Source organism: Chelonia mydas, chromosome 1 (assembly GCF_015237465.2).
Source record: "Chelonia mydas isolate rCheMyd1 chromosome 1, rCheMyd1.pri.v2, whole genome shotgun sequence".
Classification (NCBI taxonomy): Eukaryota; Metazoa; Chordata; order Testudines; family Cheloniidae; genus Chelonia; species Chelonia mydas.
Window position 1 is genome coordinate 212486409 of NC_057849.1, and position 14211 is coordinate 212500619.

At 47.9% G+C, this 14211-nt stretch overlaps 1 protein-coding gene across 2 annotated transcripts in view; it reads left to right on the forward strand.

Annotated features, from left to right (window-relative positions):
• LOC102941373 (scavenger receptor cysteine-rich type 1 protein M130) overlaps positions 1–14211 on the forward strand; it is a 1272625-nt gene that overhangs the window by 1150597 nt on the left and 107817 nt on the right. The window contains exons 12-16 of one of the 2 annotated variants that reach the window (XM_037912395.2): positions 1314–1409; positions 2815–2898; positions 4820–4909; positions 5874–6014; positions 7244–7670. The exons of the other annotated variant lie outside the window; for it this stretch is intronic. Coding sequence (XP_037768323.1) covers positions 1314–1409; positions 2815–2898; positions 4820–4909; positions 5874–6014; positions 7244–7371 — 539 coding nt within the window. The 3' untranslated portion in view covers positions 7372–7670. Of the gene's footprint in view, positions 1–1313; positions 1410–2814; positions 2899–4819; positions 4910–5873; positions 6015–7243; positions 7671–14211 lie in introns of those variants that run through there. 2 annotated transcript variants of the gene reach the window in all.

The following is a 14211-nucleotide window of genomic DNA, read 5'->3' on the forward strand; positions in this document are numbered from 1 at the left end:
TACAGTGATTCCCAAAGATACTCCCTGGGGTCGCAGTATCTGTCACAGGGAGGGGATCTGAATATCATGAGGAGAGACATCATGGAAAAGGGACCTAGAGAAAAAGGTGTACAAAAATAGAGCTGTGGTAAATAGTTGTGAAGAGAGTGATCCAGTAGAAGAGACAATCTTAGGAAGGAGAAGTGTGGGAAAGGAACATTATACTGTATTGTACTGAAAGCTGGCACTTGTAGGGGATTTTACTTCTATAAACCACTGTTCAAACATTAGCTACCAGCTCCTTGGAAAGAAGATGGAGAATGGGACTGCCATCAACATACAGGTAACATTCACAACTTTGCAGTAAGACAATGACTATAATCAGACCTCGTGGTTCAGGGCTTCAGCCAATCACCTGCAGGGGTCAGGAAGGACTTCTGGGAAGCCCCCATATTTGTGTTTTGTTTTGCTTTGTTTTGTTTCTTGCCCTCGTCTGAAGCATCAGACATTAGCTAGAGAGGGAGCTGTGACACTGGATGGGCTGGACCAGTCCTCTGAGGTGATATAGAGGAACCTCTTTCGAAGATAGGTGGGTGGTGTGTCTTTTCCATATGTTCAGGGTCAAACCAATTGTCAGATTTGGGGTCAGGAAGGAATTTCCCCCCAAGTCAGATTGGCAAAAAGGGACCTTGGGGGATTTTCCTCTTCCTCTGAAGCATGGAGCGTGGATCACCTGCCAGGATTATCTAGGCATCTCTCACCTAATCAGTTCTCTGCCATTGCAGGGGCCTTGGGCATTGGTGGTACCTTCGTCGCTCCCGCTTTCTGCCTGTGGCACACAAGAGTTTAGTCTCCTGAGGACTGAAATGCTTTACTCTAAGTGCATCTTTGGGCTCAAACCTCGGGGTATCTGGCTGAAATGCAGTGGCCTGTGTTATACAGGAGGTCAGACTAGATGTTCAAATGGTACCGTTTGGCCTTAAACTGGATGAAAAAAAAAAGATGTTCTCACCATTTTGCAGATAAACACCTGCGTGGGGGAAGAATTATTTAAGCTGCTCCAAAGGGGAATAGCCAGAAATCATGAGATGAGATTAAAAAACATTTAAGATGAATGTGAGGAAGCTTCCTGACAGCGAATTAGCCCTGGGAACCATCATCAAAGGGCTGTTGTGGAAAGAAACCCTGTCACCTTGCTCATTTAAATTCCAGCACTGGGAATGTGCTGTGGGTTCAGGCTTGCACTGAACCCAAGGGGAGGGGCTGGATGATCCCATAGTATTTCCCATCTCTGGTTTCAATGACCCTGTGCAAACCCTGCCCTTTGTTTTCAGGCTCCAGAAGACCCTTGGATCCCTTCTCTGAGGCCGTGTACGAGGAGATTGATTATAACCTGATGAGAGAGAAGCAGGAGATGTTGACTCGCTCAGGTCTGTGGTTCTCACTCTTAACAGGGAGCAGCTATCTAACGCCCTGTCCATCGGAGGCCCTGACCCAGAGTTAAATCACTGCAGCTTCAGCCCTGTGAGCTTGTCATTGGAGCTGGGCACAAGTCTCCATTGCAAAATGTTTTGGTGAAAAATGCAGATTCAGAGACACCGAAACATTTCACAAATTCCTGTCAATTTCACCCAATTGTTCCAAATACACACAGAACAATTCATTTTATTTCAACACTTTCTAAAGAAAACATTTTGTTTTTTTCAAATTGATATTACTTTTCCATTAGAACATTCCTTTAAGTTTCTCTATAAAGACAAACAAATAAACAAAGATTAACTAATGTGCAAAAGAACACCAAATGGTTTCAGTCAACATTAAACTTTTTCTTACTTTTGCATTTCCCAAAAAGTCAAAAGTCAATTTTGGCTCAACTCAAAACAATGTTGTTGTTTTTTGTTTTTTTCCTCAATGGCCAGAGAACCAAAGCCTCTGGTTTTTTTTGCCAAGCTCTAGCTATTGGAGCTGGGTCTGTTGTGAGACCAGAAGTTACTCATGTAGAATGAGGGAGATGGGATTCCTTCCCACCGTACACTGAGTGTCCTAAGCGTAGGGACAGTTAATGTCACTCTATCTGTTCTGCAGCCTTGGAGTGTAACCGGTGCAGGGTCAGGAAAGCGACTGTCTGGGGCAGGCTAAACTATCATTTGTAAACTACTCTGGAGCATTGGAGCAGGGGATGTTCTGTGCCCCCTCCCACCACAGCCACTGTTCTGCTGGGTCGACTCCCTCCTGACCCCGGAGCAGAGAGATCAGCCCAGGAGAGCCTCTTGACTTTGAGTCTTGGCCCTTTTATTCTTTGTGCCATTTTGTCTCATTGTCTGATGGGAACATCCTGCCCCAGGGCTGTGCTGCGGTGCGGCTCTGGGAACATGCTCAGGGCATCCCCCGGCACCACTGCCAAGATGGTTACAGTGAATCACAGACTCTGCTCTTCGCCTGTCTTGGCCTAATCTGGAAACACCACAGAGAGATGATTGACTACTTCATGGAGGAGGTGGGTATTTACACTTAAGAACCCTCTGTGGCTGAGGAGGCCAGGACAATTGTGGAACTTCCCTGGACCAGCAGCCAAAGACGGGCCCTTCACTCACCCCAGCATCTTTCAGGTCAGATTGTAGCATCCCCTCAGTCACGTTTACCACAATAACATGGAGATTTCTCTTGGGGAGTCTGTGTCAGCCTCTCACCGCTCAGAATCACTGTGAGTCATCATCTCCCGTAGAAGAAGGAATAGACTGAGACCGGAAATCCTGCTCCTGGCCCTGCATGTGTTCCCAGTCCCACAGTTCAGCTGTTCTCACTGTGCTGAATTTCTGGTTCTCCTCTCTCCAGTCTCCTATTCAGCTGACTCAGAGACGAAGCTGCAGTATTACACCAGGGATAGCGAGGGGAAAAACGATCCTGGATCAGAACAAGGTAACGGGGCAGAGGCAGACTCAGGCCGAGAGACCCAAATCTGGTCAGAGAACAGAATTTATATGACACTTACCGCAATCGCAGCCATTTCCCCTCACATGGTTCCCATTTTACAGTCGGGTGTAATCCCATTGAACAGGATTTCTGTCAGAATCTCAGGATGGGAACATGTGACCATCTCCTGAGCACACACCTCTGTGAGTGTCTCCCAGTGACCTCCCCAGGTGAGGTGCTGGAGGAGACGGGTCAGTCTCTTTGGATGAGGGTGTCAGAGCCCAGCGGGGCTAATCCCATCACCCCAAGAGAGATGAGAAGATTGTCCTGTGTTGTTAGTACAGATGGGCTAAGTCCAACTCACTGATCCGAACCCACCAGAACTTTGGGGGATGGAGGATTTGCAGATTCAGAACCCAGCTCTGGATATCAGTTTTGCAGCTGGCACCTGTTGCCATAACAAGCTGAAGCAAAACCCTGGATCTGAACTTCCTGGCCTGGCCCCATCCCTAATTATAAACAGGGCGGCATTTCTACCCCAGCTGCTCTCAAGGGTGTCCACGAATTTGGGCCCTTTGGGAGTTTTGCCTGCGGCTGGGGGAAGAGACAATAAGAAGATGAGGCAGTTCTGCTGAGAAGCTGGAGCGCTGCCAAGCTGAGCCCTGGGCTGCCTGAGAGGCTAGTGGAGAGCAGGAGCTCACAAAGGATCAGGCCAGAGACCTCCCAGTGGGAGCTTTAATTCCTGCAGAGGGGAGGTTCCCCCTCCCCAGTGTAACAGGAAAATTCAAAGCTGTCTACAGAGATCAGCTGGATTCACACAGGCCGGCTCTGGCCTGGCAGCGCCCGTGTTCCAACCTGTTATCTCAGCACAGGCCCAGATCCTGCTCCCACTGAAACTCATAAAAGAGCTTGTCATAAATATAAAGGGAAGGGTAACCACCTTTCTGTATACAGTGCTATAAAATCCCTCCTGGCCAGAGGCAAAATCCTTTCACCTGTAAAGGGTTAAGAAGCTAAGGTAACCTCGCTGGCACCTGACCCAAAATGACCAATGAGGGGACAAGATACTTTCAAATCTGGACGGGGGGGAAAGGCTTTTGTCTGTCCGTGTGATACCTTTGCCGGGAACAGATCAAGGATGCAAGCCCTCCAACTCTTGTAAAGTTAGTAAGTAATCTAGCTAGAAAATACATTAGGTTTTCTTTGTTTTGGCTTGTAAATTCGCTGTGCTGGAGGAAATGTGTATTCCTGTTTTTGTGTCTTTTTGTAACTTAAGGTTTTGCCTAGAGGGATTCTCTATGTTTTGAATCTGACTGTCTGTAAGATTATCTTCCATTCTGATCTTACAGAGTTGTTATCTTATCTTTTTTTTGTTCTTCTAATAAAGTTCTGATTTTTAAGAATCTGATTGGGTTTTGGGGGTCTTAAAAATCCAAGGTTGGTTTGTGCTCATCTTGTTTATTCTCAAGCCTCCCAAGGAAAGGGGATGTAAGGGCTTGTGAGGATATTTGGGGGAAATAAGAACTCCAAGTGGTCCTTTCTCTGTTCTTTGTCTAAATCACTTGGTGGTGGCAGCATACTGTTCAAAGACAAGGCAAAGTTTGTGCCTTGGGAAAGTTTTTAACCTAAGCTGGTAAAATAAGCTTAGGGGGTCTTTCATGCAGGTCCCCACATCTGTACCCCAGAGTTCAGAATGGGGAAGGAACCTTAACAGAGCTGCTGTTGGATTCTGCAGGGACAGGATTGACCCCTAGTTATTTCTGGGACTCCTGTTTTACTGTAGTTCTCTGACTTGTGCTCTTCTCACCATGGGCCCCTGTGACTTCCCCTCTCACATGCCATGATAAACAACTCTAGTTATAAGGGCCAGCTGTGCTGAAGAGACGCTGCTGATGCCATGGGCTGAGTGTGGTGTTTGCTGTTTCAGAGGGAGCTTCCCCGGGGGGGTCTCAGTTGGATTACGATAACGTGGAGGAGCCTGCCTTGAACGACATCCCCCAGACTCCAGAAGGCCGAGGTGAGCAGTGAATCTGCCTCCTAGAAACAACGTTACCCTGATGAAAAACTAACTGTATTTCCCTGTAGGGAAAATAGTGTTTTGTTAAGAAAACCACAAAGTTCCCCACCAGTATTTTCTATTGGTGTAATGCTGGGGGCACTGACCAGGTGCACTACAAGAGCTGTGTGGAGGCCCAGGGGTAGGGAAGTGTGTGATGTCCTAAGGCATAATAGAGGCCCATTCCAGGGACTGAAGGAGCAGTGCGCTCAGGAGCTGCCCGCAGGTTACTTGGCTCAGGTCACTGACCTGTGACCCTCACTGCCATGAGCACTAGAGTTATTCAGTACTTGTAAAGAAGGCACATTGAAGCAGAGACCTGTACAGTGCACAGTGTTCCCTTTCAGCCTTTCCTGATATGTAGCTATTGCAGTTTATATACATCTGTGTCATACACGCTGTGCCGGGGGGTGGGGGGAAGGGGACATCGAGATTTTATGCCCGAAGTTCCATGTCCCGCCCTTATTAGTTGGCTCAGCTGCCAGTGGTGTCAGTACCATGGAGACTGATGGTAGTGTTTGGGTAAACTTTATCAGGAGAACGCACTGAAAAATCATTTTTAAAGTAATGTCAACTCTGGGCAATTCCAAGTCATTTCTATTTGTAATTATTGTAACCAAATGCCTTGTGGAGCAATCCCTCTGGACTAGATTCCAGTCACCTCTCTATAGAACTCCCCCTTCCCCTTGTCATCTGGGAGCTCTAGGATCCTCTCAACCGGCTATTGAAATGTATCAAATCAATGTGATACGTGAAATCTCCCAGTCTGAGGGTTCCAGGGGAGGGCTCCTCTTCCTGCCCTGAGGGCGGAAGTTAAGTGCTGAGAGATCCCCAGGGACCAGTGAGGCTGGTGCATCTGCAGCTTGTAATTTATTTCTACCTTCACTGTGAATATTCTCTTAATTACTTCACATCTTGACTTCAGATGTCCCTGCCCTGCCTGGAGATGTCCCAGGGACTGGTTACGATGATGCCAGAGAAGTGTCTGACTCTGAAGGTGACCCTGGCTTGGGGCAGAATGAGGAAGGCACTGGGGTGAATGACAGGGACAGGGGTTCACAGACAGGTGAGTGGAGAACTGTTTGCACTTCACACTGTCTCTGCAGAGTGGGCTGGAAATGTGGGGTACACAGCAAGGGAACAACCCTGGCAACCCAACGCCTGTGAGACAAACTCTCCTTCTCTCATCTCTCCATTCCCTCAAAGCAGAGGCTTCAGTGCCTGCCATGGGGAGAGGAACAGCAGGGTCCCTGCTGGGTGGTACTTTGTGGTCATACCAGCAAGTTACCTAGGATCCTTCTGCTTCTGGGTTCCAATCCTTGTGTGGCTGCCACGCCCTGTAGGTGCTGGATTCCCACCAGTTCACTGCACATGTATATTTTGGGCAGAATCCTATCCACCAAAGTCCTGTTTCTGCTGCACAAGTGTTAGAGTACGTGACACGTCTTGTGAAAGTTGGGCTTTTCCCATTGTCCTTGGCCACCATCTCCTCTCCCCTCCCTGTTGTGCCATGAGCAGAGACACCACCAGCCACCCCAGAGGAGCTGCAGTGGTGATGACATGTGCATTGATTAGTACTTGATAAGAATCAAGTGCTAATTGCTGGGGCAGAGTGAAAGTTATGATGTTCTTAACTAAGCACTCCTGGCTGATAAGTGCTTGGGTTTTCTACATGAAGTAACAGGTAAATAGAGTTCTCACTTGGCAATATTAGCTGGTCTGGAAACCAAATATTTTAATTTCCAGACTATGTACAGAGATAATGGATTAGAAATTGTCATAGACACAAGACTGAAGGGGGAACAATTCCCAGTCCATACTGTAGAGCAGAGATTCTCAAACTGGGGAGCATGGAGAGCGGCGTGCGAAAACACAGTGGAGAGTGGCGGCTCCTGTCCGGGCACCCAGCTTTGAAGGCAGTGCCGCCACCAGCAGCAGCGCAGAAGTAAGGATGGCAGCGTATGGTGTTGCCACTCTTACTTCTCCGCTGCTGCTGTTGGTAGTGCTGCCTTCAGAGCTCGGCAGCCGGGGAGCTATGTACTTACATGGCTCTCTGTGACTCAATGCCCGACTGCTTTTCATATTTAGTGAGAGTTGCACGCTGATTTTTTTAAATTGGTGTATGTACTTGTGTGGTGGTAGAGGGGTCATCAACTACTATGAACACAAAGAAGGGGAACACAGTCAAATAAATCTGAGAACCACAGCTGTGAAGTGCACTCCACCTTGCTCTGCAGCTGCACATAACCATAGAGTGGATCCACTGACTGCATGTGTCTCCCTTGGTATTTTCAGGTGGGAGTCTGCACTCGCTAAGAAGTGAAGTTGTTTCTGGGATGGAGAAGGAAACCCTGTCCCTGCCTCCTGGAGACACAGGTTATAACGATATGGAACACGGTGACTCTGTGGGTTCAATGTCATAACAATTTATTGGACAAAATAATCTTGTGATGACGTAAATGTTTTGCCTCTTTCTCTCAGAAATGCTTCCTCTGGTATAATGGCCCGGAGATAGTCGCTACCTGGTAGTTAGACAAAGCAGGTATTTTTATAGGATTTGTGTGAAGTTGCAGTAATTACAAATGTGAGTGGGAAAAGGTTCATAAACTTTCTTTGTATAATTTTCTATTGATCAGCCAGGATGGAAGTTTCCTGCTTTCTTATGCCTATAAATTTCTTCAGCTTGAATTTGTACCTTTTTCATATTAAATCCTTTCTGAAAGTCTGCCCTGGAGTGCAACATTTTCTTCCCAGATGAATTGTGCAGTTTCCAGGGCTCATCACAGGGAGTGGCTGAGATTAAGCAAACCAAGAGACAAGGATGGGCCACCTCTGGATAGGGCAGGCTGTTTGATAGTGAGTGGGTGTTACACTGAATGTTCTGTCAGGCATGTGGTAAAAGTGAGAAACCAGCAAGCGAATGTGCTGATATGAGAAACATGGTTGTTCCTAAACCTAATTCAGTTCTGAAAATTTCACTGAATCCAAGCAGATAAATGGGAAATTATCCCTCGATAATTCACACCTGAAATTAAACAAATGGTGAAAAGAATTCCCCATTAGCGATAAATACAGAGGATGAATATTTCTGCTAGGACAATAAATGAATTTTATAGAAAACAATGACAAGAGGAAGGTTCAATAAGAATCTGATTTTCCAATGACCCAATAAGGCTACAAGTAACAAGTCAATGAGTTTCTTACTAGAAACCCCGTAAAACTGATTGTGTTTGCACAGTGACATGTTTATTTCCATGACAATCTACAAATAAAGTTTAAAATCCATGCTGAGCTGAGTACTGACCAGTGAAGAAGCCCAAAGAGTTCTCTGGATGAACCCTCAGTGAAATCAATACCAGGACACATGCAGAGTACATAGCTATTTCACAGAAATGTCTGTCCTTCCTTTACCACAAATTCTGCATTCAGTCTGGTCACTTCACTTTATCTCTAGAAGGATAGAATGGAAATAGAAATGTTGAGAGAAGGCATTTCCAGTCACCTTCATTCAACAGAGACAGAAATACAGCAATTTACTTTTGAAAGGAGAAAAACAAACAACGACATTACTGAGACATGTAATAGGGCATACTGAGCCTTGGAGACTGAGGAGGGAAATCTCAGGGGCTGTGCTAGCCTATTCCAGGGGTTGTGTCAAAGGAAATGACCACAGAGAGAGGAGTTGACCCCAGGGTGGATATTTGTGCTTTGGCAGGGAACCCAGACTCTGACTCTGCCTAGGGCCTGGGACCGGAGACTTAAAGAGGGGGTAGGTCAAGGCTCCCCTCTTCGGTCAGGCTGAAGAAATCCAGGCAAATGTTCCTGGGTTTGGTCAGTCCATCTGTGGGGTCACAGGCAAAGGGAGGAGGAAAACTCCCCTCAAAATGGCACACACAGATCCTGGAGAAAAGGAAAGAGAAAAGGGACAGCAACAGGTGAAGGTGACTGAGTAGGGGATTCCCTTATATATGTGTTGGAGACATTGTGATCTGGGTCGCTTGGTAAGCTGGGTCCATTCAAAAACACTGAGCTTTAATCAAATGCAAGCTCATACCCCTTTGACTCAGAGAAGGATTTAGGTGTCATAGTGGACAAACAACACAACATGAAATCCCAGTGCAATGCTGTGGCCAAAAGGGCCAACGCCATCTTTGGATATTGTCACAAAGTCCACTCACTACACACGGTGCCTCCTCCTGGCAGTTCTGAGGATTAACTCTTGCCAGACACTGCCCTTGTCTGACGGTATCTCTACCCATTGTCTTTTTCACCCTGTGGCCCCTCTCACTCCCAGAGATGCAGCTTCCTTTTTATGGCTCAGCCCTCCAGCCAGGTCACTAAGACACTCAAAGTCCTTCTGGACTAGCTGTCCAGCTAGCATCTCCAGCACCCTGGGCCACTTCCCAGTAGCTGGTAGGGGAACCCGGGCCCGCCCTCTGCACTGGCTTCCAACCCAGGGACCCTCTAACAAGCAGCCAAGGCCTGTGTGGTCCTACCCCTTGCTGCAGTTTCCCTAGGCTTCTTGCTACCTATCTATCTTCCTCCTCCTCTTTCTCGGTTTGCCAGCCCAAGCTCCCTCCCCCCAGGAAGAGACTATCCCCTACTTCCTTAAAGCCTCTTGCTGCTCAAAACTCCTGGGCTTTATACAGGCCCCTCCTGTTCCTGCCCAGCTGAGCCCATTTCCAATTAGTGGCCAGACCCTGTGTCCTTCTTCAGGTGTAGCCGGGGCAGTTAATTGGCCTGCTGAGCCACTTTAATGCCTCCTGTCCTTATGTAAGCAGAGTCAGGATGAGCTGCACCCTGACATCTGGTGGTGAGTTGTGGCAAGTTGTGGAAAAGAACTTCAGGGGCTGATCTCATTTGCATAGGCACACCCACCCTGCCTAGCATGAGCTCATAGCTGCCCAAATGGTCACTTTGGCTGCTGTGGGATCCCCAGTGTCTCTGTTATTGGGGCAGGAAGAATAAATTATTTACCCTGATTATGTGAATCAAGGACAGTGGAACTGTACTTGGCCTTTTGTTATGATGGAGGGACTCGCCATCAACTAAGTAGCACTAAGCAAGGGACATGGGTTCCAAAACTCAGTGAATGGAGAGAGACTGAGGATAGGTATTAATATTTGGTGGTATGGGTTCCTGGTGGGAGCCTTATATGCTAATTGCACTTCATCCTCTCTCTCCACTGTGGGATATCAGAACTAATTTTGATTCTATTGAGAGTCTAGTTACAGGCTACTGAGCTGAATTCAGTTTTGGCCACTGGTGCCTCAGCACTCAGGCTCTCCTACTATAAGTTGAAATCATTGAGTGTTGCGTTAAGTAGTAGGGGAGCCTGAAGATATATTGTGGAGCAGTTTACAGGATGGCTGGAGCAACTCGTGGGGGTGGCTAGTGGAGTATAGCCCCATAGAGAGGTTGGGGTAATTGGCTTTGGACCATGCAGGGTGCCCCTTAACCCCCCCCCCCCCAATCTCCACCCAGGTTGGGAGGTAAAACTCTTCAGATAAACTTTTGAACTCTGGTGCTGCACTGACCAAGGACAGAGACTTTTTGGGTTGTTGGACTTATGGGACTTTGGGTGACTTTGGGTTGCTGGACTCAAGAACCCAAGAGAAAGGTCACGCCCCAATTTGCTTGGGGTGGTGTTTTTTTGCTCATGGGTTGTGTTATGAATCCTGTTGGTGGTGTTTCCCCACCATAATGCCACATTGTTTCTCTCTGTTATTAAAAGGCTTTTGCTACACTCAGACTCTGTGCTTGCGAGAGGGGAAGTATTGCCTCGTGGAGGCGCCCAGCGGGGGTGGTATATATTTGTCCCAGGTCACTGGGTGGGGGCTCAAGCCGTTTTTGCATTGTGTTATTGGAATGAAACCCCTAGATACTGAACACGGCCCTTGTTGCTGCCAACTTTGATGGGCAGAAGGGTTACACTTATATGGGTTGGGCACCCCCTCACAGCTATATATACAGGAGAATAGTGACTTTCGGGTTGCTAGGTGTACAGTTTTCAACCAGAACGGCCTGTCTAAAAGGGACCCTGGCAGCTCCAGTCAGCACTGCTGACCGGGCCATTCAAAGTCTGGTTTGCGGTGCAGCAAAGCTAATGAAGGCTCCAGGCCTGCCTTGGTTCTGCGCAGATCCCAGAAGCAGCAGCATGTCCCCCTCTGGCTCCTACATGGGGCTCCACACACTACCCCCACCCCAGGCACCAGCTCTGCAGCTCCCATTGGCTGGTAATGGCAGCCAATGGGAGCTGCCGGGGTGGCACCTGTGGACAGGGCAGCACACCGAGCCCCCTGGCCACACCTTGGCGTAGGAGGGGGGACATGCTGCTGCTTCTGTGAGCTGCTTGAAGTAAGTGCCATCCAGACCCTGCACCCCGCACTCTGTCCCATGCCTGAACCCCCTGCCCCAGCCCTGATCCCCTCCCACCCTCTGAAACCCTCAGCCCCAGCCCAGAGCCCCCTCCTCCACCCAAAATCCCTCATCTCCATTCCCACACCAGAGCCTGAACCCCCAGTGCAAAGCCCATATCCCCAGCCCAAAGCCCGTACCCCCTCCCACACCCCAACCCCCTGCCTCAGTCCAGAGCCCCCTCCCATACTCCAAACCCCTCAGTTCCACCTGCCAGTCTAGAATCCCCTCCCACACCCTTAACTCTTCATTTCTGTCCCCATCCCAGAGCCCACACCCCCAGCTGGAGTTTTCAACCCCTCCTGCCCCAGTGAAAATGAGCCAGTGAGTGAGGGTGGGGAGAGCGAGCGACAAGGGGGGGGGGGGGGTGGAGTGACTGGGGGAAGGGCCTCAGAGAACAGGCAGGGGTGAGGCAAGGGTGTTCAGTTTTGTGCAAGTAGAAAGTTGGCAACCCTAAGTGAGTAGCAACAGGGAGGTGATTTTACCCTTGTACAGCATTGGTCAGACCGATACCAGAATATTGCATCCAGCTCTGGTGTCCACAATTTAAAAAGGACAGTGAAAATTGAAGGATGGTGAAAAACAGAGAAGGGCTACAAACATTATTCAGGAGCAGAAAAAAATGTCTTATAGAGAGACAGAAGAGCTCAACCTGGTCAGTGTATCAAAAAGAAGACCAAGTGGTGACTTCATTACGGTGCATAAATACCCTCACAAAGAGAAAGTACTGGGTGCTCAAGGGCTCTTTCATCTAGCAGCAAAAGGCACAACAAGAACCAATGGCGGGACATTATGACAGAGACATTGAAATTACAAGTAAGGGACAAATTTGTGATATGTTGATTAAACATTGGAACAAAGTACCAAGGGAAATTATGGATTTTCTGCTCCCCATGGAGGTGGCAGGGGAGATGGGGAAAAATGGGTGAGCAAGTGCTCTCAGATGACATAAAAAATTATTTCTCTCAGGTGTCTGGCTGTGTCATAAATATAAAGGGAAGGGTAAACACCTTTAAAATCCCTCCTGGCCAGAGGAAAAACCCTTTCACCTGTAAAGGGCTAAGAAGCTAGGATAACCTCCCTGGCACCTGACCAAAATGACCAATGAGGAGACAAGATACTTTCAAAAGCTGGGGGGAGGGAGAAACAAAGCCTCTCTGTCTGTCTGTGTGATACGTTTGCCAAGTACAGAACAGGAATGGAGTCTTAGAACTTAGTAAGTAATCTAGCTAGATATGCGTTAGATTATGATTTCTTTAAATGGCTGAGAAAATAAGCTGTGCTGAATTGAATGGATATTCCTGTCTTTGTGTCTTTTTGTAACTTAAGGTTTTGCCTAGAGGGATTCTCTATGTTTTGAATCAAATTACCCCGTAACGTATTTACCATCCTAATTTTACAGAGGTGATTCTTTTTACCTTTTCTTATATTAAAATTCTTCTTGTAAGAAGCTGAATGCTTTTTTCATTGGTCTTAAGATCCAAGGGTTTGGGTCTGTGGTCACCTATGCAAATTGGTGAGGATTTTTATCAAGCCTTCCCCAGGAAGGGGGGTACAAGGTTTTGGTGAGGAAAGACATTCCCAAACAACTCTTTCCCAGTAACTGGTTAAACGTTTGGTGGCGGCAGCGAAAGTCCAAGGGCAACGGGTAAAATAGTTTGTATCTTGGGGAAGTTTTAACCTAAGCTGGTGTAAGGGGACAGTTGCCCGTTTACTAACAGTCAGTGGGGGTGTTTTGGTTGGCTAGTTCCCAGTACTAAAAGGGGAAGGGTCTATGGGAAATCAGGACCCTGAGACTGACAGTCCCCAGGAACCAATGCTGCAGGTCAGCCTGAATGACAGGGTGTCAGGCTAATCGTAGAATCATAGAATCATAGAATATCAGGGTTGGAAGGGACCTCAGAAGGTCATCTAGTCCAACCCCCTGCTCGAAGCAGGACCAAGTCCCAGTTAAATCATCCCAGCCAGGGCTTTGTCAAGCCTGACCTTAAAAACCTCTAAGGAAGGAGATTCTACCACCTCCCTAGGTAACGCATTCCAGTGTTTCACCACCCTCTTAGTGAAAAAGTTTTTCCTAATATCCAATCTAAACCTCCCCCACTGCAACTTGAGACCATTACTCCTCGTTCTGTCATCTGCTACCATTGAGAACAGTCTAGAGCCATCCTCTTTGGAACCCCCTTTCAGGTAGTTGAAAGCAGCTATCAAATCCCCCCTCATTCTTCTCTTCTGCAGACTAAACAATCCCAGCTCCCTCAGCCTCTCCTCATAAGTCATGTGTTCTAGACCCCTAATCATTTTTGTTGCCCTTCGCTGGACTCTCTCCAATTTATCCACATCCTTCTTGTAGTGGTGGGCCCAAAACTGGACACAGTACTCCAGATGAGACCTCACCAATGTCGAATAGAGGGGAACGATCACGTCCCTCAATCTGCTCGCTATGCCCCTACTTATACATCCCAAAATGCCATTGGCCTTTTTGGCAACAAGGGCACACTGCTGACTCATATCCAGCTTGTCGTCCACTGTCACCCCTAGGTCCTTTTCCGCAGAACTGCTGCCTAGCCATTCAGTCCCTAGTCTGTAGCGGTGCATTGGATTCTTCCGTCCTAAGTGCAGGACCCTGCACTTATCCTTATTGAACCTCATCAGATTTCTTTTGGCCCAATCCTCCAATTTGTCTAGGTCCTTCTGTATCCTATCCCTCCCCTCCAGGGTATCTACCACTCCTCCCAGTTTAGTATCATCCGCAAATTTGCTGAGGGTGCAATCCACACCATCCTCCAGATCATTTATGAAGATATTGAACAAAACCGGCCCCAGGACCGACCCCTGGGGCACTCCAC